General features: G+C 32.6%; 1 protein-coding gene across 1 annotated transcript in view; it reads right to left on the reverse strand.

Moving 5' to 3' along the window:
* LOC129219009 (uncharacterized) overlaps window positions 1-26,942 on the reverse strand; it is a 52,150-nt gene that overhangs the window by 12,756 nt on the left and 12,452 nt on the right. Inside the window, exons 3-4 of the mRNA XM_054853329.1 lie at window positions 6,380-6,588; window positions 5,353-5,535 (exon numbers count right to left, since the gene is read on the reverse strand). Of these exons, the coding sequence (XP_054709304.1) occupies window positions 5,353-5,535; window positions 6,380-6,588 (392 nt within the window). The remainder of the gene's footprint in view (window positions 1-5,352; window positions 5,536-6,379; window positions 6,589-26,942) is intronic.

A 26,942-nucleotide genomic window follows, 5' to 3' on the forward strand; every position in this document is an offset into this window, starting at 1 on the left:
TTTGTGGAAAAGGGTATCTATGTGATTTTTTTTTTTTTTTGAACATAACTATTATTTTAGACATCAACATGTTTTAACCCATTTCTTAACTTCCTATTATCGAATTTAAATATAGAGAACTGAAATTTTACTGTATTTAAATTAATGCTCTGTTATTGAATAAAAAAAAGGTTAGAATGCACAAAATCAATGGGAGAGACTGGCATAAAATTAGACGGTACATATAGTATGTAGCAAGAATAAAATGCAGTACTACAATAGTACTGTACAGTAGACACAGTAATTATATTCGACGCACTTTTTAGTTGTTCAAGCATATCGACGTTTTTTAAATTTCTTTAGTTGCCAGAAACTTTTAATTTTTACTTCCATTTTAAAAATTTAGATAAACAGCCGCTTACGTGGAATTATGTTTCATCAGCTTCATATTTAAAATGAAAAAGATGCGGAGTGACGATTTGTAAATTAACAAAGCGATGTTTCGACTAGTACAGTGCGGGGTACTTTTGCTTTCAGTGATGGTCAAGGGAAAGTCCATTTACGAAACTGATATTTAGTACCCAATAAAGAAGGTGATACCTAAGCCTTGCGATTCCCTTCCGAAAACTTTCGTGTTGCGGGATGAGGAATTCGCGTGAGCTCCGAAATTCGTTACTCGAGAAAAGTTCATTATTTATCCATTTCGCGTAAGTCGAATCACATTGGAGCGAGAGTCCACTGCAGTTTAAAATTGCACATTGAAGTAAAATAAGCATTCTTAGTTATGTTTCATATTTCGTATATTTATTAATATTTGATTATAAACACTGGTACCATTCGGGATATTTTTCCTATTTCTTTATTTTCTTTTTTACTGATGGAGTGTTGATATATCAGCTAAATAAAAGTGAATTATCAAAAAATATTGTCAGTTTTTGATGTCATTCGGTAAAATTGAAAACTGCTCTTGCTATCATCAGCAGCGTAAGAAAGGAGATGGTGTCCAGGTCCGGATCCCTAGCTTGAAGTTCAAAATCAATTAACTAATTCCTGCAAAATATAAGCTCCTATAGAATTAACTCCTATAATGAAAATTAAAGTTTTTCTCTTTTAAAAGATGTTTTTCATGATCTAAATCAATTTTATGCAAATATAGTATGTATGCCTACATAAAATTTTTTAATCAAATTATGACTGCATTTATTTACATTTTCTTTGCACTTCTTGAATGAAATATTCACTGTCAGGAAAGGATTAAAAACTTGAAGGGTTGAATTCCTTCAACTTTTTCAATCCTATCTTGCAGCGAATATTTGTAAAAATCGTAGAAAATGTTTGGAATGACAAAGTGGCTCAGTATTGGCTCAATAAAGGAATGAAAGAATAAATAACTCTTTGTTATATTCCATGTTTAAATGAGTCACTTTATTAATCTAAACCACTTTTTGAATTTTTTTGTTCAATCCTCAAACGGTGTGTATGTGTATGCTTTTATTTATTTATTTTTTTAAAAGTAGCGAAGTAGCGACTACTTTTCAAAAGTAGTTTGTAGCTGCTACATTTTGAAAAAGTAGTTGTAGTTGAAGTTAACTACATTTGTAATAAAGTAGTTGTAGTTCTCTACGAAAAAAAAGTAGTTTTTCCAACCACTGTTCAAACCATGAGTCTACAAACAGGCACGCACTTACTATAAGCAAAGCTCTAAATATAATTACAGCTAAGCCTAAGCGAACCTTTAAATGCATTACTAAAATCAAAATAATGAAGGTTATGCAAATATTTTACAGTATAAATTATCTGCGTTTGTTATATTTAAAATATGGAAACATAAAGTAATCATAGTAATATCAAGTACATCAAAATATTACAAACCTTTGGATTGCAGCTTTAAATTCTGTGCTGCGCCGCGGAAAGTAAATAAAGATGACGGCCGGTGAGTAACTTTACTTCACTTCGTTAGTTGAACTGAAATACGGTGAGATCCATAATTTCGAGCGGTTGCACCATGATTTCGAGCCATCATCGCTTCTGAAAAATTTTAGTTGAACCTCTTTTTTGCGATATTTGTACAAGTGCACCATAAATTGGTTCAAAATAGTACGGATATTTTTTACAGTGTACTCTAAATGATTAAGAAACACACACTGTTGTTATCAGACGATCGCGGTGACTTTTCGTTATACTTGGCGGCATAATAGTCTGCATTGTTGTTACGAGATAGCTATGCTATACAAATAGAAAATTTTTGATATTTTGGCGCTTATGCTTATTTTGTTAATTAATGTTTTTCTCATAAGTATCTGCTCTTCTAGTGCAGTGTCAACTACTGCTGGTTTTACCTTAACTATTTTAATTTAAAATACGATTTAAAACTATACTTTGAACTGCTGCTAAAATTTAAAGATAAATTCACCATAAATGTTAAAAACAAATTTAAAAAAGTTGATTCAAAAACGCTTTTTTCGATACTATAAATTTTTAAAACGATGTTTTATTTCTTAAAATGTGTCTAATCGTTCCCTAACTTATTTTTACTTCTTTCCACTCAATTTAAATTTTATCTGTTGTTACTATTAAGTGAATCTGTTCGTTTTGAGAATGCATAACATATGCTTCACTAGAGCTGAATTTCGCGAAATGTACAAATGATTTAACTTGATCCGAATTGATTTCAAACAAATATGCAATTATACGGATCATTAACGCTGTGTGTTGCGATGATTAACTAATGATTTACAGAGCTTGCAAACTGACTAATCAGGAAATGCATAAAACATTTCACTTCTAGAACACAGGACGTAATCCTCGAAATATATACGCAATACGTTATCTCTAGTTAACGTGAGTGGCAGCTTCGTTTGCAAAGCGGCTAAGATTAGTGTCACTGATGATACCATTGCTAAAACATTACACAATTGCCACTGAGGAACATTTAGAGTTTAATTAGTTAGTCGCATTCATTGAGATTAATTATTTCATAATAACACGAGGAAACTACCCCATTTTCGGGCCTATGAATGTTCAAAAATATTTTAACCTTATCATATAATTACTATTACAGTCTTTTAGATATTATGTTATTCTGCAATGATTCAGAATCGTCTATTAACGTTTTTTTTAAATTGTCTTTTATGATGAACTCTGCACATTTGTTTATTTAATGTCAAGTATACATCCTAGTCACATAGCATTAGGATGACTCAATAAGTTTTGCAATAAATTGATTTATTTCTTTCGCAATGCATTGTCAACTTTAGGAACCTAATATTTGAAATACAGACCATCATTTTCTACCATTATAAGCTATCTTTCGGCCTTTTTCAAGCGTAAGCTGCATACATTTCGTGACTATATATGGGCAGAATTTGGGCTTCTTGAAATTGGATTTAATCAAGTTCTTTGCTTCATCGCTGTGACCTTTAAAACCAATAGAAGCCATGCATATTTATATAAGTCCTTAAATAAACAAAATCACTTATCCAAGTCAAAGCTCTTTTGCTGTGAGATAAAATATGGCGAATTTCCGGCGCTTCAGAAATTCGTTACGATATGCCTCTTAACCTCTATAAAAACCTTTAAAAGAGTATATTCAGGGAGTCATGAAATTGGTGATGGACCTTGAATTGCTTTGCATTTGCTTCCTTGCAGTAGGGCTATTCCATGCGACGGAACGGGACATTTGGAGTAGTTTTGTCAGTGTATTTTGTTTCATAAATGCAAATCAAACAAGCTAGAAATTTTATTTTTGATAGAAACAGCAAGGATTTGTCATAAGAATTACGCAGAACATTAATTGTTTTTGTTTTTAATAAAAATTATTGAAGAATATGCAATAATATGCCCGTGACGGAACGGGACTCGTATGTATCCCGTTCCGTCACTGGCATTTTGCTGTATGTCATTCAACTATTTTCTTCAAACTGACTAACTTATGATGTTCTACATAGTCCTTATGACAAATCTTTACTGTTGCTATCAAAAATACGATTTCCAGCTTATATTATTTGTATTTATGAAGCAAAATAAGCTGAAAATTTGCTCCAATTGTTCTGTTTCGTCAGATGGAATAGCTCAGTACTATGGTTCCTGATTTTGGAGTGCCTCTTAATCTCTCCGAGGAAGTTTTTCACAGATTCGGAGTTCTTAAGAGCTTTCGCTTGTGAGACCATAAACACCTTTAATCTAATGTCAGACTAGACTTACTCAAAATTTGTTCTGATAGTTTCTATTCATTGGAGGGTTCTGAAACTGCAGCAGGGGTCCATTGTACCCTTTTTTCTTTTGAAAATCTATCTGGAGCACTTGCAACAGAATTTGATAGAGAATTGCTGGTGATCAAGATTGATTCTTCTCAACTGACCTGCCACTTAAATAAGTTTTACAAAGCAGCCAATCATTGTTATTCTCGGGCCTCGTCGCAATGGTTGATGTTAACCTCGAGTTCTTTGTTCTCCATAATCCTTGAATGCTAAAGACTGTTAGAATGCTATCTGTTAGAGAAAAAGACGTTGTTTTACAATAAATCCCTGGACATCGTTTAATACAAGGCATTGATATTTCCGATTAACTGACCATAAAAGGTGCCTTGACACTAAAAACATATTCTTCCATTATATCTCTCAGAACTTCAAAACGATCAATCAAAAATATCGTGGCTAATAGATAATACAGAGGTTTTCAGAGGTTAGAGCAAGTCAAAAGTTCTGAAAAGACAAATTATTTCCAGTCTCAAAATGGCCCAGGCGTAACGTAATGCTAAGTTTAGGCTCACCACTGGCCACGACTGTCTCCCGAAACACCTGCACTGTTTTCACGAAGTTTCAAGCCCTACCTGATTCCTCTCTGATCTGAAACGTGGCACGAAGGATTTGGCCCTTTGCTAAGATACAACCAAACGCTATCTTGTATTTTCTAGATTGTTAGCTATAAATCCTTTCACATTTGTAGTCTGTAGCTTCAGATACTTTTCTTTTTACTTATTTTTACTGTTTATTCTCGGGATAATTCTTTGCATTTGTTGTTGTAGCTGTCCTGTAATCTTGTCAGTATAAATTCAAAAAACGAAGAAAGAAAGTAAGTTACCCAACAGTAAGTTTTTTTTTTCAAAAGAGAATTCCATACATGATGTCTTTTATCTGCTGTAAATTGTAACACGGGTGATTCATTCAGATTTAAGGAGAGAGCTTTGCCACAATTCTCCAACTTTGTCCAATGTTGTTTGAAAAATCCCGCATAACTCAAAAGCTATGATTGATATGTACTTTGACGTTACAAAAAAATGAAGTGGAAACGAGAAAAATAAACAAAACACATAAAAATGCTTTTAACTGCTTGCAGCAAGAGCTTTTTTTTTAGTAAAAAAAGTTGTTTTACCTGTAATACCACCATCCGCCTTTAAAAGTATCTGCACAATTGCAACAGGAAGCAACTTCGTCATTGTCACGATCATAAGTAGAAAACATTTTTGCATCGTGCAAACTCAAGGAGTCAGTTGCATTTCCCCGGTATTCTCCCACTGATAACCGGAATTGCTGAGATTCGTCTTCCACTCTGAACCTGAAAATTTTAAAACTTTCCTAAAATACAGAGCCAAAATAAATTCAAATTTAAGACACGTATAAATCATGTGTATATGAATATTGTATTCATTAAGCAATTATTTAGTAAATGGAATTGAAAATTCATTTACTAATTAATAACTCTATGGATATTCTAGCTAAACCTCTTATCTACTTTGTTTTTGCAAGAACTAAAATTAACTCAAAAGATGATAAAGATAAAAAAAGGTTATAACATTGTCGGCGCACAACTGATTACGCGCATTTTTTTTTTTTTTTTTTTGAGCAATCACGTTACTTATTGTTCTCATTTGACTGTCCTTGGCGCTAAGCTGATTTTATTAACCCCCCCCGCCTCCCTCTGCAGCACCACCGTCGACCGGGTACTCCTGATGCTGCTCCTCTAGCGAAAACCGTCTCCAGGTTGCATCCATATCCTACACACACACATACCCACACAAACACACACGCCTACATATACACACATCCACACACTCAAGCCTGTACACAGACTCAAACACACACGCCTACACACATATACACACACATACCCACACAAACACACATTCGTCATTGTGAAAAACATAATTTGAATTTAAAATGTCAAAATTCAAATTATTATTATTATTTTACTTTTTTTAAACGCAGGAGTAAATTTTAAGCTACAGTCATCACTTATTAGACACTAAATCTTCATGAGTATTTCAGAGCAGGGAAGGCCAAAGTTTGTTATGTATTCCCCTGATTTTCATTCCACGCAGACCATTATCTGAAAATCAATTGAGTAATATTTCTATAACTTACAAAGCGTTGGAAATTATTGAATAATAATGCAAACGTACCTAGAATATTCTGCAAACGATATATTTCCTTCGAAATCTTCTAACTCAACTCTTAGCTTAACATTTTCTTGAGTTGATAGAAAATGTATCTTTTCATTTCCGATCCAAAATTCCCGCTGTGGATCGCCAAATCCACGTTTGTACATTTCCCAGCTTTGAGTGAAATTTTGTCGAAATTCATCACCAAAATCTCCTCTTCTTTGTAGCACCTACAAAAGAAATAGCTTTATTCTGTAAAATAACTGAAATCTAGTTATCCTTTTTCTGGTGCAAAAATGATTTTTTTCTCAAATCATTGAAAATAAATACTTCCGAAACACTACGCAAAGAAGAAAAATCTATACTATATCGTAAAGTGACAAAAAGACGATCATAGTCATAAAGAGAATTTATATTCCAAATGAAACTAACAAATTTGTAATCGAAAAATATCTGTCACACGAGACTTTCCAAAAATCTCACACTTTTTTTCATGGTATATGACCCCTCCTCCTTTGTCTCAATGTCGCGCTTCAATTAATCCTCTCCCCTCCCCTTGTCTCATGTCACACTATATGACGTAAGCGCATTGTTATAAAAACAATGTTGTGCATCTTGTTATCCTCCTCCACCTTATCCCAAGCTGTCACCATTACACAAACTTCGTTTGTAAACGACCCCTATTGAGACAAAGCCGTCATTTTTTATGCGATTTCATTTTTTTTTTTTTTTATCTTGCAAAACTAAGAAATATTATCGATACACTAACATTATAAATGAATAGGGGATGGTGACCCAAAGCGGATAGATTTTCGAAGAACGCTCGAAAATTTTAGTTTTTGGATTTTTATTGCAACAATTTCGGTTTTATTTCCTAGCAAGGTTATTGAACTTCAAAATAAAACGTGATTTTTGTATTATTTCAAACCCAATATTTATTTATTATCAAACTTTACAAACATTTGAAAAACACACTTTGCCCTACCAGGGAGCCCAAAGCGGGTAAGCTTAACTAATTTTGGTTTGGTACATTTGCCAATCAAATATGAAGTTATAAATGATTAAAATAGTTGACTAGCTACATGCCATTATTAAAAAATATATATAAAAAAGTTGAACTTATCCAATTTAAAGTCAACACATTTGTTTATAAAACATAAAGAAATTACTGATTAAATTCTTAGACTAATTAATTGCCATCCTAAAAAATAACTTTTTATAGTTATACTTACCTGTTGAAATAGAACTACCTGTTGAAATAGAAAATCTACGTCAGCACACGAGTCAAGAAATTATGAATAAATATATGATTAAATCCTATATCCGCTTTGCCCAAAGGCACGTTCTTTATTTCAATAATTATAACCTTAAATTTAAAGAAACAAACGAAATGGCTATTGTAGTTTGAAGATGGATGGTGTTAGAATAACGCAATATTCATCGCCGCTTACACATCATGGGGGGGGGGGCATACGAAGGCCTAGCCGCTTTGGGTCACCCTCCTCTACATTCTAATTTTTGACTGTATGTTTCGTTAAATATTACAATTGTGCATATGTCTTACAGCATAGATAATGTATTTGTTGATGACTGCTCGATGTGTAGTGATAAATCACCGATTTGTTTATGTTCTTCTCACTTGGATAGTAAGTGTAAATAAAAAATCTGAAAAACATAGCCTGAAGTTTATGCAAAACTAGAACATTCAGAAACAAGGAGTAACCAGCTGTAACATATAGAAGTTCCAAAAGATGAAAAATAACGTTTCAAATAATGATAATAATAATAATAATAATAATACTGATGCTACTAATAATAATAATGATGATGATGATGATGATGCTACTAATACTACTACTACTAATAATAATAATAATAACAATAATAATAATAATAATAATAACAACAACAACAATAACAATAACAACTATTATTCCAAAATTGCAATCCTTGACTGCCAAAATTTAATGCGTCAGAAACAAAATCTGCGTTTTTTCGTTTTTTTTTCTTTAATTTTGTTATCACAACTTTCTTTTGCTTAAAAAAATGCAAAGTTAAACCGTATAATCAGAACATGTGGAATTTCTCGGGATTCTTAATGAAAAAAAAAACGCATAGGTACTTATTGTCAGTGATTTTTTTACTAATTGAATTTTATTCATAGTTATTCATATAAAATATTTCTGAATTGTTCAAGTTCTAGCAATAATAGAGCAATACTATCGAGAATTTTGTTTTTTATTCAATCCAGAAGAAAAAACACACTTCTATAGTCCCTATTTTTTAAAAGCAATTCAATCGGTCTGACCAATATTTATAAAGCATTAAATTTTTGTCGCAGGTTTATGCAAACTTTATCCTAACTGAACCCAGAAAGACAGACAAAATGAAACCGAGACACTTTTTCACTCTCGAAATCCTATTTTCCTATGTTAAATATATGTTGAAATGGTTACTACTCATTTTATTTCAACCTTTTTTACTTAGCTTCCCCCCTATTTTTACGAGTAAGACGAACAAAGAGAAACAAAATATAAAGCGTATAACACCTGATCATTCAAGTAGTTCATTGTAATTCCCCATTATTGCAATTTTAAAGTAATTCAATAGTCAACTCTCTAAATATCACCAACAGTAGCCAAATTTAAACCAAATTTTAAAAAAAATCACTACATTTGTCGCCAAGTTGGCGACAAAACTTGGCGACCAAACGACTGGCGATATGTCGCCAAGTGTCCACCAAATTATAACACTACTTGAGTGTCGAAATTAACAATGATTTCCCCCCCAAAAAGTGCAAAAGACCCCTTTGTAAACACCCAAATGCAACCAAAAGGGTAGGTGCACAATTAGACCCCACTAGGAGTCTACGTACCAAATTTCAACTCTCTAGAACAAACCGTTCTTGAGTTATGCGACATACATACGCACATACGTACATACAAACGTCACGAGAAAACTCGTTGTAATTAACTCGTCAAAATTAATATTTTAGGCGTCTATACGTTCTTAGGTATATATGCACGTGTGATCGGGTCGGGGGGGGGAACATTCATTCGGGGGGTGAGTAAAATCACACCCGAATGAATACTGAGTTTTTTTTTTTTTTTCCGACTCAACCACACTTGGATAAGTAAGTGCCTAAGAACGTATAGATATGCGAAATATCCATAATGACGATTCCCGAGTTAATTACAACGAATTTTCTCATGACGTCTGTATATTAGGGTGGAACGAAAAAAACAAAGTTTTTATTTTCGAATTGTAATAGTGCAGAAAAGTTGCGATTGGTGAAGAATTACAAAACAAAACAAAAATTTTTAAAATCGGATAATATCTTCCGATCCCGCAGCGAGCCTAAAATTTTGAAAAAGTGGAAAATTTTATGCGTTTTTAGCGATTTTTTAAAAGTTTTGCTCCAGCGTTTCTTTTTAATACTCTAAGACGGAAAAGTTACGATTGCTGAAGCTTTCAGAAATTTAAAAAAACATATTGAAATCAAATAATACCTTCTGATCCAGGAACAAGCATGAAAAGTAAAAAAAAAGGAAAATTTCATCTTTTCTTATAGTGATTAAAAATTAAATTGTTCTTCTTGTTTTTTTGTTCCGGTGTTACAAGGAAAAGCCTTTTAAAAAACACTATATTACACATAAACATTAATTTATTTCTTGACTTTTAAGGTATCTTCTAAACATGCAAAACTACCATTCTTTACAACAATGAAACATTTTCAAATAATAGAAAGTTATAAAATATTTACCAAATTTACAATCTAGTATACAAGTCTTATTGTTTTAAGTGTTACTTGTTAAAGCTAATTTATAATCAGATTTTTTGGAAAATTCGGGCATAATTGACCTAGATTTCAATGTTGCTCTTATGTAGCCATCTCTTGATTTAAATCCACACACTTTGAGTGAAGCCTCCGTCACTAGCTTCACACATCATTCGACAGCTTGCGTATGGCAGGGGAATAGTTTTATATCCCAGTCGGGTATAGTGCCTGTTGCAATAAGATTTTCAATGTCTTTGTTAGGAACTTTTCGAAGAAAAGGTGGGGAAGATAGCTTTGTCGTGTTCCAATTAATAATCTTTGTGTAATCTTCTGCTTCGAAATTTAGAGATGGAATGATAAAGTTTCTAATGCTTTTGCCTTTAGAAACAGACTCCCTGGCTTTTAAGACGTTTTTAAACGCTAGTTCTTTTATGTGCCTCCTTTCATCAAATACCATTGCCATTAATAAGTTTTCGGGATGCGCAAAGAAAGAGTTTCTTTCAATGACAGGGTAAACAACTTGTTTTAGATTGTCAGGTAAGTATCGACAGGTTTGAATTGTTCTGTAAACATGAATGGCACCGTCTGTGAAATTTTTGCGGTTCTTTATTTCAAACCAGACCGGCATGTAACATCTCAAAATAAAAGCCACTATGTCTTTTAAGTCACCTGATGGGACCGATACACTTACGTACAGTCTAAGGACTCTATTTGCACAAGTGAGCCATCTGGAATGCGAGAATGGGCCAGGGTCACGATTTGACAAATCATTTGGGCAATTGCCATCCTTTATTGCATGAGATATATCTAAAACATATCTTTGATCCTTGCTCAAGCACTTTCTGTTTACATCTGGTATTGTACAGTCAATTGCTTGAAAATCTATTACTGGCAGTTTTTCACAACCTCCGAGTTGTTCTCCTATTGGTCCAGAAAACGAATTTGAGCCAGTTGTTCTACCATCCAAATACCGAAAAAGATGGCGAAAAGGCAACTCAATAAAGTGTAATAAACAAATAGCCCATTGCAATGGTCGTCCAGTATAATGTCTCGGTTGTAAGATCTCATGAAATTGAGATATTTTTTGCAGAAGATATCGATGAGCTGAGCAATTCTTTTCACGGAAACTGTAGGAATCGAGGCCTTATCAAAGATACATTTAACTTTTTGCGCCACTATGTCCTTAACAATGGAAAAACTCACTTTCGTGTTATTGACTTTTCTAGCTAACTCAAATCTCTCTTAAAAGCAACTTTGAAGTACATTTTCATAAGTAGGGAGCTTATTTGTTGGCAAATCTCTCGGGTGGCCAAATATTGGGCACTCAAAGGACTTTCTCGTAATTCTTTTCTGCAAAGATGGATTCATGTTTGAAACACGTTTAGCAGAGCAAATCGACTTCACACGCACATTAGAAACATTGAGAAATACTGATGCCGCCACGACTGCTTTATTCATTTAAGTAAGATACTTACAGACACAATCCAACTAGAAAGCTCATAAATTCAAGATCGTGAGGCGATAATGGGGCGTATTAGATGCATGCACTTTACTGAGCGGCATAAACAAATATAAGTCTCGCGGGATTAAAAGGGCATGTGGACAATTTCACAGGCAGGCTAATACTAAAATATCACATTTGTTTTATAAACAAACGTTCTTCCATTAGTATTTCATACCGAACTTATGAGGATCGTTAAACTAAAATTAAAAAAAAGCTGAAAAAGGGCTTAAGGTTTACATTTTTTCAAACATGCAGGTTCGTTGCGCGATCCGAAGATATTGTTTTATTTCAAAAAGATATTTTTTTTTTGTTTTGAAGTCTTCACTAAACGTAACCTCTCCGTTCTGTAGCCTGAAAAAGTACATTGAACCAAAAATGTTAAAAATTCGGAAAAAAACCTGAAATTCTCAACTTTTTCGATTTTTTAGGCTTGTTTCTGGATTAGAAGGTATTATTCGATTTCAATTTTTTTTTTATTTCTGAAGTCTTTACCAATCATAACTTTTCCGTCTTAGAGCCTTAAAAAGAAACATTAAAACAAAATTTTTGAAAAATCACTAAGAAAACACGAATTTTTCCATTTTTTCAAATATTCAGGCTCGTTGCGGGATCGGAAGATATTATCCGATTTTTAAAATTTTTGTTTTGTTTTGTAAGTCTTCACCAATCGCAACTTTTCCGCACTATTACGATTCGAAAATAAAAACTTTGTTTTTTTCGTTCCACCCTACTGTATATACGTATGTATGTGCGGAAATGCGTATGTGCATATGTATGTCGTATAACTCAAGAACGGTAAGTACTAGAAAGTTGAAATTTGGTACGTAAACTCCTAGTTGGGTCTAGTTGTGCACCTCCTCTTTTGGTTGGATTCGGGTGTTTCTAAAGGGGTCTTTTGCCCCTTTTTGGGGGGAAGTCATTGTTAATTTCGATGTAAACTCAAGTGCTGTTATAATTTGGCGGACACTTGGCGATATATCGCCAGTCTTTTGGTCGCCAAGTTTTGTTGCCAACTTGGGGACAAATTTGACGATTTTTTTTTATAACCTGTTTCAATTTGGCCACTGTTGGTGATATTTAGAGAGTAAACTATTGGATCACATTACAATTGCCAATAATGAGGAAATGGCATTAATTTGGAGTAAAAGGAAGTCATGTGATGCACACATCAGCTCGTTTGTAAAAGGAAATAAAAAAGGGTTAATTTTTGCAAAAAAGCTGAAATAATGGGGCTAGGAGATTTTTACGTGGAATAGAAATTAAATATTTTGAAGTACAAATTGCACTTTCAATCCAGATGAAAAATGAGAAAATTTGAAACATAGACTCTTACCAATTATTATTATTACGAATAAAAAGTAAGAATAGAAAATGCCAAACGTATGTTTCTTCTTTTTATTTTATGGATAAAAGAATATTTTTAAAGTAGAGATTTGATAATAATATCGACATCTATGTTGAGTACACTATAAAATATTACCGTAATATCATATTCTTCTACTTCATTGACTAAGTTATTTGTCCAAAAAGATTATTAAATGAAACGAAAGTCGTCTAATTAATAACATATTCCCGATAGACCAAGAACCCTCGCTCAGAACTTGAAGAAAAAAACTCCAAAATAGTTTGGGAAATTTTGTCATGCTTAAGAATAAAGGTTGCTAACCTTAATCAGAGGCACTGAAAATCCATGGTAAAGTCATTAAAGAGACCCCTGTTCCATCAGTAAAACGCACTTGTTGAATTTGTGAGGCATTGATAGTGTCATAGTAATAGAAATTTGTTTCAATCATAGAAATCTAACAATAGCTGCTACAGGTCACCACCCAAGCGTAACTTGACAAAGCCTTTCAATGCATCGGCAGGGTAACAGTCGTTTAACATTCCCTATTCAAATGTGTTTCACTGGTATAAAAACGGTGTTTTATCTATTTTTTTCCGTTTTCATTTCTACTTTCTAAAAAGACAAAAAAAGAAGGTAGGTTTTCGCATTCAGATACAAAAATTATCTTAGGCACTTTTTCAGCGGAAGCAGTTTCAGTAAAGGTGTTTATTACAGTGATGTGAGATGCTATTAAATCCATATGAAATATTGTGTTAAAAATCAAATCTAAAATACTAATAACTACATCTTCTCTAAATACCAATGTGTCACAGTGAGTGAAAACATTGCATTATAGTTTTAAGAACTCTTTTAGCTAATATGTGAATAAGACTTGGAATTTCAGCTGACAAGACAGTACCGCACAACTAATGCATGATTCGTTTCCTCGATTTTTTCTTACTTAAGGAAATTTTTAAGTTTGCAAAGATACCATGCTACACAGAATGTTAGCTCTTATTGTATCAAAAAAATATCACGCAACATTTATTTTTTTATTTAATTTTATTTATATTTAGGGGTGTCTGGGGATACTTGATCCCACAGCCAAAAATGTACCAAAATCATCAAGTAGAGATTCGAAACCTGGCAATTATATTAAAGTTACATTGATACGTAAAAACTAGCAACATTTTGTTTTTTTCAGCCATTTTGTTTTAACTCAAGAAACGATTGTATGAATTTGTCAAGGGAAACTTTTTTTAGGAAAGCATTCTATTATCCGTTATATACAACTTTAAAAAAAATATCGAAGTGTAATGTTAAAGTATAGACAGTTTTTGATAATTGAGACATATTTTTAGTAAATGGCCACTGATTGTTAATAATAGAACAAGTATGTTTGTAAAAATCGCATATTAGGGATACTTGATCCCTTCGTTTAGAGGGATACATGATCCCAGGGAGCAAGTATTTATATGGCAATCTAAACACAATGAAAACAATATAATTGCTGTTTACTTAGTTGACATTAACTTTAAGCATTCAAACCCATCCATACTATTAAAATCTGTTCGCGTCCGTCTGTCTGTCTGTCCATCTGAAGATAGATCTTCTCGAGAATCGCTGCGAGTCGAAATCGAACGAGATACCGATCAAATTAAAATTTTCCAAAGAAAAAACAATAGGACGAATCTCGCAATTGTACGACTTTAGATAGTAGAGATATTAATTTGAGTTATGCGACATACATACGCACATACTTACATACAAACGTCACGAGAAAACTCGTTGTAATTAACTCGTCAAAATTAATATTTTGGGCGTCTATACGTTCTTAGGTATATATGCACGTGTGATCGGTTCGGGGGGGGGGGGAACATTCATTCGGGGGTGAGTAAAATCACACCCGAATGAATACTGAGTTTTTTTTTTTTTTTTCCGACTCAACCACACGTGGATAAGTGCCTAAGAACGTATAGATATGCGAAATATCCATAATGACGATTCCCGAGTTAATTACAACGAATTTTCTCATGACGTCTGTATATACGTATGTATGTGCGGATATGCGTATGTGCATATGTATGTCGTATAACTCAAGAACGGTAAGTCCTAGAAAGTTGAAATTTGGTACGTAAACTCCTAGTTGGGTCTAGTTGTGCACCTCCTCTTTTGGTTGGATTCGGGTGTTTCTAAAGGGGTCTTTTGCTCCTTTTTTGGGGAAAGTCATTGTTAATTTCGATGTAAACTCAAGTGCTGTTATAATTTGGCGGACACTTGGCGATATATCGCCAGTCTTTTGGTCCCCAAGTTTTGTTGCCAACTTGGGGACAAATTTGACGATTTTTTTTTTATAACCTGTTTCAATTTGGCCACTGTTGGTGATATTTAGAGAGTAAACTATTGGATCACATTACAATTGCCAATAATGAGGAAATGGCATTAATTTGGAGTAAAAGGAAGTCATGTGATGCACACATCAGCTCGTTTGTAAAAGGAAATAAAAAAAGGGTTAATTTTTGCAAAAAAGCTGAAATAATGGGGCTAGGAGTTTTTTACGTGGAACAGAAATTAAATATTTTGAAGTACAAATTGCACTTTCAATCCAGATGAAAAATGAGAAAATTTGAAGCATAGACTCTTACCAATTATTATTATTACGAATAAAAAGTAGTAATAGAAAATGCCAAATGTATGTTTCTTCTTTTTATTTTATGGATAAAAGAATATTTTTAAAGTAGAGATTTGATAATAATATCGACATCTATGTTGAGTACACTATAAAATATTACCGTAATATCATATTCTTCTACTTCATTGACTAAGCTATTTGTCCAAAAAGATTATTAAATGAAACGAAAAACGTCTAATTAATAACATATTCCCGATAGACCAAGAACCCTCGCTCAGAACTTGAAGAAAAAAACTTCAAAATAGTTTGGGAAATTTTGTCATGCTTAAGAATAAAGGTTGCTAACCTTAATCAGAGGCGCTCAAAATCCATGGTAAAGTCATTAAAGAGTCCCCTGTTCCATCTGTAAAACGCACTTGTTGAATTTGTGAGGCATTGATAGTGTCATAGTAATAGAAATTTGTTTCAATCATAGAAATCTAACAATAGCTGCTACAGGTCACCACCCAAGCGTAACTTGACAAAGCCTTTCAATGCATCGGCAGGGTAACAGTCGTTTAACATTCCCTATTCAAATGTGTTTCACTAGTATAAAAACGGTGTTTTATCTATTTTTTTCCGTTTTCATTTCTACTTTCTAAAAAGACAAAAAAAGAAGGTAGGTTTTCGCATTCAGATACAAAAATTATCTTAGGCACTTTTTCAGCGGAAGCAGTTTTAGTAAAGGTGTTTATTACAGTGATGTGAGATGCTATTAAATCCATATGAAATATTGTGTTAAAAATCAAATCTAAAATACTAATAACTACATCTTCTCTAAATACCAATGTGTCACAGTGAGTGACAACATTGTATTATAGTTTTAAGAACTCTTTTAGCTAATATGTGAATAAGACTTGGAATTTCAGCTGACAAGACAGTGCAGCAAAACTAATGCGTGATTCGTTTCCTCGATTTTTTCTTACTTAAGGAAATTTTTAAGTTTGCAAAGATACCATGCTACACAGAATGTTAGCTCTTATTGTATCAAAAAAATATCACGCAACATTTATTTTTTTATTTAATTTTATTTTTATTTAGGGGTGTCTGGGGATACTTGATCCCACAGCCAAAAATGTACCAAAATCATCAAGTAGAGATTTGAAACCTGGCAATTATATTAAAGTTATATTGATACGTAAAAACTAGCAACATTTTGTTTTTTTCAGCCATTTTGTTTTAACACAAGAAACGATTGTCTGAATTTGTCAAGGGAAACTTTTTTTAGGAAAGCATTCTATTATCCGTTATATACAACTTTAAAAAAAATATCGAAGTGTAATGTTAAAGTATAGACAGTTTTTGATAATTGAGACATATTTTTAGTAAATGGCCACTGATTGTTAATAATAGAACAAGTATGTTTGTAAAAATCGCATATTAGGGGTACTTGATCCCTTCGTTTAGAGGGATACATGATCCCAGGGAGCAAGTATTTATATGGCAATCTAAACACAATGAAAACAATATAATTGTTGTTTACTTAGTTGACATTAACTTTAAGCATTCAAACCCATCCATACTATTAAAATCTGTTCGCGTCCGTCTGTCTGTCTGTCCATCTGAAGATAGATCTTCTCGAGAATCGCTGCGAGTCGAAATCGAACGAGATACCGATCAAATTAAAATTTTCCAAAGAAAAAACAATAGGACGAATCTCGTAATTGTACGACTTTAGATAGTAGAGATATTAATTAAAACGTTACTTAACATTATGTTATTCGGGAACATTTTTGCATATGGGGGAGCAAATAATAAAATTCTAATAATTGTTTTAAAAGGTTTTTTTTTTTTGGCTGCTGTCCAAATCTTAAAACAACGTTTCCATCTAGAATTTTATTTTAAATTAGTTTACTGTCTCTTTTATTCTCATACATAAATTCTAAAACTACTCTTTAAAATATCTTTTCGTTTAGAAATTTATTGTAAAAAAATAGCTTCGTTTCTCTTTTATTCTAAGCAATGATTTTTATTTATTTCTGTTGCCATTTTACGTTTCTGTTAATAAATAAAATTTTAACAATTGTTTCAGTGGGACTGACGTCATCAAAACAACCAACCGGGTTAATCGGTTGCTCTATTCGGACATAACCTTTATTTATCGTCTGACTTTTTTTATCTTTTACTGCCAACGTTCTCAACTCTTTTAAGCATATGAAAGTTATTTCTGTAGTTATATTTGTTAATTGTAATGTGAGCTTATCACTACCAGCCTCATATTTCGGTAAATTTAAGATGTGCGACTATTTATGTTTATTTTGTTGACCTTTTCCCTCTCTATGGATGAGTTTCAGAATTATTACAACTCTTTTTCCTTCCTGTTTAATTAAAAGAACACGTTAAATTAAGAGTGTTTGAATTTCTTTAAAGGAAACAGAGTTGAACTAAAAAATTGCTTTTATGAGCAGGAATCTGAGAAACTGTCACGCCTAGCATTATGAGGTGATTCATGCCATCTCAGATTTTCTTCAAAAAATTACCAATGATTATTTATCTTAATAAAAACCAAAATCCATAATTTTTTGTTCTGAAGTTGAGTTGTTCAGTTTTTATGGTCCCCTAAAGGTCAACGTACGGCAGCAAAAATTGAGCGGATTTACAAGACATGGAACTTGCTATGAGCCACAATCGTTGCCGAGAACAATTTGCCTCCAATTTCTTTTTATGTATGAAGGATAGAAGGTTCAAACTTTACAAAATGAATGCTAAATTTGTGGCAAGTTATTGCCGCAAGGTCAATGAAGTTCACAAAAAAGGTGGCTTTTTTGACGTTTTTTAGCATTTTTGAGGTCGAAAAACAGATTGCACCTTTCAGTTGCCACGGCAAAAGTACTGTCGCTTGAAAAGTAAATATGGGCACTTTGAAAAAATGCTTATTAACTGAGTCAAGTTTAATGTGCTTTTAGTTACATTAGACCGAAATAGCGAAAATGTCACATTTTACTGATATTCAAACTGTCATAACTCCTTTCGCGAACAACATATTTAAATAATTTTTTGCCCTTATCATGCCCTATTATTGGTCTTACCAATACAATGAACTCCATTCAGGCGAAATGCTTTACTTTTTTTTTTAATATAATAAATTTGCCTATTTTTGTCGTCATGGATTTTTTTTCCTTCATACTATTTGCCAGAATTTCTGGTATTCTAATAATATAGTTTGCAGAATAAATTGATGTTTTATTGTTCTGTGACACATATATGATATTTTTGACATTCATTTAACTTAACATAAGACAATAATATTTAAGTTTTGCGTGTCTCACTGCAAAGTAATTTAGTCAACATTTTCAATGTTATTATATTGAAAATTCTTTTTTTTTTCTTGAAATCAAACATATACAAGGTCCGATCCAAAAGTAATGAGCCTCACATTATACTGACTCATGCACACCCTGCAGCTCGCTCCTCTTGACAGCGACAGTGGTGGGGGCTGTTGACTTAACAGCGCAACGCATGTCAATTGCCTTTCAGCTTTCAGAGCGGTACCATTAGCTTTAACAGTAACCCCTATACGGCGATGCGTGACACGGCGATATAGAAAGTTCATCAGAGCAACGCAAAGAGATTAAATTTTGCTTTCGGTTTCCTTCCCAAATGTTCACAATGCTTCAACAGGCGTTTGGAACTGAGTGTCTGTCGTCCTATTCGCAAGTAGAAAAGTTGCACGAGGCATTTCGTAAGGCCCGGGAAGTGGTGACTGACGAACCCCGAGTGTGGACGCCCGTTCTCGGCCCGTATTGACGTGAATGTGCAACCAGTGTGTGAATTTTTGAACACGTACTGGTGTTTGAGTCTTTACCAAGTAGCAAAAGTCCTGTACTTATCAGAAACAACGGTGCAACGCATTGTTACGGAGAAGTTGCACATGCGGAAAGTATGAGCGAAACTTATGCAGAGAGTTCTGATTGAAGAAGGTTCGAATCAACTCTTCCGTGGTGCCCTAGCCATCCTACAGTCTGGGCTCGTTGCCTCCTGATTTATTCTTGTTTCCACTACTAAAATCAGCTCTGAAAAGGAAATGTTTCGACTCCATCGAGGACATCCAAGCGCATCTCAGGCAGCCCTTACAGATGTCCGAAACAGGACTTCAGGGATTCCTTTGAGTCATGGAAAAGCTGCCTACAGAAGTACATTGTTGCAGGAGGTGTGTATTTTTAAGACTATTAGGCAGTTGTACCGATTAGCTCACTAAATCTGTCTTTTTAAACTAAGGCTCATTACTTTTGGATCGGACCATGTAGTTCCATCTAAGACTCCTGAATGTGTTTTTAGCACGGCATTTTAAACGGATCAATACTAGACAATTTCTCTCTAAAAAAAAAGTTTTTTTTTTTTTTTTTTTTTAAACTTTGTACTCAAGGCTGTTTTCTCTTCTTAAAGTTACTTATTTGTAAATTTTTAACATTCGAATAAGAAATGAAGGTAAAATAAATCAGTTTTTGTTTTTGACAAAATATATTTTAAAACATTATTGATTCAACTTCTAAAATTTACATCTTCAGTAACATAATTCGCAGCAAAACGAATTCTTTTTTATTTTATTTGTTTTTTGACCTTTGTCTTCTTACCACTACATTATAAATAAATCCGAACCATCAGAACAATCAGTGTTGAAATTGAATTTCCAATGTTTTTAAATTTAAAAAAAAAGAAATGAAAATAAAAGAAGATAGAAAAAATAACTTTGCCTATTTCTGTCTTCATGGTTTTTTGCTTCTTCATACTATTTGCCTAAACTGCTGTATTTTTATAATATAATTTGAAATATAAATTGATATTTTAAAACGTTCTGTGACACATAGACATCCATTTAAATTTGCACATGACATTTAACATTTACAACTTTTATATTTAGGAGCAAAGTCATAAAATGAATGGAGAAATAATTATTTTTCTGCATCTGCAAAAAGGTGGATTTCGCCCCTGATATTTTCTTTTCAGCAATATCACTTTCTTAAATTGTGACATGAAAAAGTTATTATCGTCATCCATTTCAGCATCAAAATATTTAGCCGTGCTCTTCGTTCTGCTAAAATAGGACATAACCTGCTCTTGTGTTAAATATTCTTCTGGGCTAAACTTTTTCTTTCCCTGAACAATGAAACATCTCATCATTTTTACAACGTTATGGACTGTACATTTATTTCCTTTTTTTCCCTTTGTTGAACACTTAAGAAATTGCTTTGGACTTGGGACTAGCCAAGTGACTTTTTTTTTTGGGTGAGGGGGGGGGGGCTTTAGTGCCCATCCATATTGTAAAACCTGACTTGAAAACATTGCATAGCTACTCGATGCAGTAGCACTTTCAGAAGAGTTGATAGTTAGATAGCTTTTTTTATTTGTAATAGTCTCCATTATTTTTGCAAATTTATTTTTCGCTTTATCCATTCCTTAGAGACGTTAAGGAATTTTGTGCTCGCCTCTTGCTATATGAATTGATAACTCATTGGCAGTTTTAAATGTGCAAGTACAGTTGTCTGCAGGACAAAACTGTAAACTTACGAATTTTCGGCCAAGACATACATATTTCTGGCTCTGATTTTTGTCCTAGTTTTTTTTCTGAGCTAAATGGGCGAATTATTTGAAAACACGCACACACAAAAACTAATTTATCTTACGTTTATTTCTGATTAGAATGTTAAAAATGTAATAGATCAAATAAGTAGCTTCGAGAAGAAATAGCAGCCTTGAGTACAAAATGTGCAAAAAAATTTTTTTTTTCTTTTTTTACAGAAACGATCTGAAACTGATCCGTTTTAAAGTGCCGTGCTAAAAACACATTCAGGAGTTTTAGATGGAACTATATGTTTGATTTCAAGAAAAAAAAAAGAATTTTCAATATAATAACATTGGTAGTGTTGACTAAATTACTTTGCACTGAAGTATGCAAACTTTAAATGTTATTAGTTAAGTTAAAAGCTTATGTTAAGTTAAAAGAATATCAAAAATATCATATATGTGTCACAGAACAATAAAACATCAATTTATTCTGCAAACTATATTATTAGAATACCAGAAATTCTGGCAAATAGTATGAAGGAAAAAAAATCCATGACGACAAAAATAGGCAAATTTATTATATTTAAAAAAAAAAGTAAAGCATTTCGCCTCAATGGAGTTCATTGTATTGGTAAGACCAATAATAGGGCATGATAAGAGCAAAAAATTATTTAAATATGTTGTTCGCGAAAGGAGTTATGACAGTTTGAATATCAGTAAAATGTGACATTTTCGCTATTTCGGTCTAATGTAACTAAAAGCACAATAAACTTGACTCAGTTAATATGCATTTTTTCAAAGTGCCCATATTTACTTTTCAAGCGACAGTACTTTTGCCGTGGCAACTGAAAGGTGCAATCTGTTTTTCGACCTCAAAAATGCTAAAAAACGTCAAAAAAGCCACTTTTTTTGTGAACTTCATTGACCTTGCGGCAATAACTTGCCACAAATTTAGCATTCATTTTGTAAAGTTTGAACCTTCTATCCTTCATACATAAAAAGAAATTGGAGGCAAATTGTTCTCGGCAACGATTGTGGCTCATAGCAAATTCCATGTCTTGTAAATCCGCTCAATTTTTGCTGCCGTGCGTTGACCTTTAGGGCCCCTAAAAACTGAACAACTGAACTTCAGAACAAAAAATTATGGATTTAAGTTTTATTAAGATAAGTGATAATTGGTAATTTTTTGAAGAAAATCTGAGATGGCATGAATCACAAGCGTGACACTCTCTCAGATTCTTGCTCTTAATGATTTTAACTAAAGCTTAATTGGAATCTGATGACTTGGTATTAAATTAATGCTTAATGGTATTTGTTAAGTATTGATGCTTTAATTTTACGTAATCAATCTTAACGTGTTTGAAACTGATGTCAGAGTACAACAAAATCATCAACTGGACATCTCTTTCATGTTTTGGGTAGCCCGTGCAACGCCGGGCACGTAGCTAGTGTTAACATAATAAAATTTATAATAGAATGATAGATTTAAACAATCACTGCAGTAAATATGCTAAATAATTAAAATATCAGCTCGCACTTGTAACCCACATAATACCTCAAATATATAAACATAAACTAACTCTACTGATGAATTATGTTCTGATCAGTCATGTGAGCTTCAACAAGTTGAAATAGATGTCAAATCTTTGTTTGAATGAAAAAAAAATGTTTTGTTATAGTTAGATTTACAAAGAAAAAAAAAGTGAGATGCCCATTATGTAGACCCATTAACAGATAGAATGCAAGGTTGGATTTCTAGAGTTTGAAATAAGTTTTCGAGAGCGAAAAGGTAATATGCTTAATCAATTTATTTTTCCTGAAGAATTGACAAAATGTGTCAAGCTGCACACATCCAGTTGCGTTGAGAGGAACTTTAAGAACTAAAACAAACGAGTTGTTTGCATTTGACTTTTCAGGTTTTGAAAACGTATGCTAGGCTTTCTTTTCTTTTTCATAAGTACACTGATACTTACATTTTTCTTCCCTCTTTTTTAAAATTAATTCAATTGATAAAACTCTTAACTTTATTATTGCGAGTCAAGAAGCAAATAAGTTGATTTTTGTGCTTGACATTCTTTTTTTTTTTTTTGTTCGTTTATGTACTGTAGTTTTAGCTTCTTTAAAACTACTTTAAAAAGATGTTAATTTTATTTATTAAATATATTGTTCACAACTGTATTGGAGAATAAGTAACTGATCAAAAGCATCATAAGTTCATTAAAGTTGTGTACATTGTTTTTACAAATATCCTAGTGGAGTTTAAAACAATGTTATTTTGTGTTCATTATAATCTAATAAAGAAAATTAGAAATAGTGTTATTTTTTAGAAACATTATGCAGGAAACTAAAATCCATAAATAAATTGCTGATCTGTTGAAAAGTCTATGCATTTTCTCAGCGAGATCAAGTAACCCTTGATGTGGGGATACATGATGCCTTTATGAAATTATTGAAAAAATTTTTTTACCAAAACTATCTGTTTAATTTCAACTAACAAAATACTGTCCGAAAGAGGAAAAAATTATTTTTGTTCAAGTATGTTTTTTTAAAAACTGATCATTCGTAGCAGAGAAAAAATTGAAAACTAAAGTGAGGATCAAGTATCTCCAGTCTCCCCTACTATTTTTACTAATATTATTAGAAGTATGATTATAACTGGTATTATTGTGTTTTTTGGAAACAATAGATTGTTTCTCTCCCAGCATAATAACTTTTAGCAAAACGAGCTGATGTGTGCATCACATTACTTCCTTTTACTCTAATTTAAGGTCATTTTCTCATTATTGTCAGTTTTAATGTGATTCAATACTTTACTCTCTAAATATCACCAACAGTGGCCAAATTGAAACCAGATTAAAAAAATAATTAAATTTGTCGCCAAATTGGCGACAAAACTTGGCGACCAAAAGACTGGCGATACATCGCCAAGTGTCCCCGAAATTATAACACCATTTGAGTTTACATCGAAATTAACAATGATTTCCCCCCAAAAAGGGGCAAAAGACCTCTTTAGAAACACCCGAATGCAACCAAAAGGGGAGGTTCACAACTAGACCCCACTAGGAATCTACGTACCAAATTTAAACTTTCTAGGACATTCCGTTCTTGAGTTATGCGCCATACATACGTACATACAGACGTCACGAGAAAACTCATTGTAATTAACTCGGGAATCCTCAAAATGGTTATTTCGTGTTTCTATACGTTCTTAGGCGTGGTCTTAGGCGTGGTATTCACGTGTGGTCGAGTCGAAAGAAAAAACTCAACATTCATTCGGGGGTGAGCAAAATGGAAATTAAGGTCGATTTTTGAGTGAAAATTTTTTCGCGAATACAATACTTCCTTTTTGGCGATATAACGCCAATCTTTTGGTGACCAAGTTTTGTCGCAAACTTGGCGACAAATTTGGTTTTTTTTTTTTTTTAATTAGGTTTCAAATTGACCACTGTTGATGATATTTAGAGAGTAAACTATTGAATCACATTTAAATATCCAATAATGAGGAAATGACATTAAATTGGAGTAAAAGGAAGTCATGTGATGCACACATCAGCTCGTTTTTTTTTTTTTTTTTTTTTTTTTTGCTGCTATCTATTTCTTTCATAATGGGCAAAAGTTTTTTTTTTTTTTTTTGAACAAAATTTGAAATACGGAAAAGGACAGCACATGTGAACATAGTATGTTTTACTAGGATAACGTCAAGCAAAAAATCTTTAAAAATTCTCAATTTATGGCAGTACCAGTCCTACTTCTTGACTTCTTGGCTTTTAGAGCAATGAGCCAGTTTATGTTCTAGTGGTAACAACTTCTTTGTTTTAGCAGATGCTGTTGTAATTTTAACTCTCTCTTCTTTACGTAAAACCACATTTTATACTAACTAATTAGCTAAAATTAATTATTGCAAATTATATGAACATTCAAGTAAATATGACAGTGTTTAATTTTTTAAATTGAGTTAAGAATTCTTCATTTTGTAACATTAGTTATAGGGTGGATGACGGGGCACTTGTGAACACAACGTGTAGGGAACAGTTCCCGTTTCCTCTCGTAATATAACATTGGTGTAGGCTTATTATAAATTTTAAAAAAAGATGGAAAGGTTTATAATTATTATTTTCGTACAAGGTGCTTGTAAATTTATTGTTCCTTATGATTACATCATTATTAATTGATTATTTATTTATTTTATTATTTTTCATTTTTTTAATTATTTTTTACTAAATAGTTAGCCAAAAATTTAGTGTTGTATAATATTTACAAGGAAATAAAAGGATTTTTATTTCCTTTAACTAAAAACTGAAGTTTAAAATAATTTTAAAATTAATCATCATATTCTGTTTGAAGCTTAAACGCAGTATATAACAAAAATAAACTTTTCATAATAAAATATTCTTTGTATTGTTTAGTTTAGTCTCATTAAGTTTTTTTTCTTGTCGATCCAGTGATTAGAATATGCAACGAAACTTTAAAATTTTACAGTTAGCAGAGTTAAAAATTCGGAAAATATATTTTTTATTGCCAGTTTACTGTACAATTTAAACTGATTCTCTAAAAGTTACAAACCTTTAAATGTAATTTGTATATACGTATATGTTTTATATTAAAGAGTTTTTCGCTGAAACGTGATGCTTGTCCTGCATTTTTCAATCGTGTTCCTATGTGCCCTAGGCTTGTTCACATGTATCCCCCCTATAGGGACGCATTTGAACAATTAAACCTCTTTTTTTATTTCCATGAACTAAAGAAATAATTTTTTTTTAAATCTGAAAAAACACCAGGGCACAAAGAAAAGACTATTCAATCATGGGGACACTTGCTCTGAGAAATTGGTAATATTTTTTGGGAAGCTAAGAAATGAAAGAAAAAATGTTCACATGTGCCCCCCTTTCCCCTACGAGCAAAGTGAATGTTTTACATCCATGCTGAAGGAATTCGGAGAAAATAAATTGTTTTTCGTCTCGCTCTAATTTGCCTAAGAGTCACAAGTGTTCGTATTTTCAGTTTTGAATTCAGAAATTTTTTTTCACTCATTTTCATTGCATTATCTTGGTCTGTTATGAGTGACGTATCTAGAACTAATGTCACTCAGTGAAGTAGTTTACGGTGTCGCCCTTTCTAACATTCTAAAGACTATTAATCAATCTCGATAACTGATATCATAACTGCGGAATTTTAATTGTACGCTGAATCATAACTGATTCAGTGTACGATTAAATTTCCGCATTAATATATAATTGATTGCAAAAATGTTGATTTAAGACTTAGTTTTTTTTAAATCGTGACCGAAGAATCTGGTCACTAGAAATTTCCACACACTCGAACGTCAAACCTGCAGTTCTTTCTCGGATATACAAAAAGATAAAATGGCTGTGGTGACACGTTGTCTAACACTTATCCTATTGCCTCATACAAGTTTTCCAGTTTTTCTCTATTTCAATATCCAAATGCCTCTAACGATTGTTCCGGGAATGCAACTTCGAAAAAGAGCATACGAAATAAAATTACGAATTAAAATACAGCGTGAAGGTTGTTTGCTAAAAACGTAATTTAGGTAACTCCGCTCCGTTAAAGTAATAAATTAACCTGAATTATTATTATTAACGTATTTTCAGGAGTGAATATTTTATTTTTAGTCACTGATTGCATAAAACGAGAAAAAAAATCCAAGATGTTTTTTTGTTTTTTCTGGTGATTTTCTGTTATCACGGATTTTTACAGACAATAAAATCCTTTCAAGGTAAAGTGAAAACTACGCAAGAAAACAAGAATCGATTTTTATTGCGCATGATATAGCATAACTGT

The sequence above is a fragment of the Uloborus diversus genome, chromosome 3, assembly GCF_026930045.1.
Source record: "Uloborus diversus isolate 005 chromosome 3, Udiv.v.3.1, whole genome shotgun sequence".
NCBI classification, from domain to species: Eukaryota; Metazoa; Arthropoda; class Arachnida; order Araneae; family Uloboridae; genus Uloborus; species Uloborus diversus.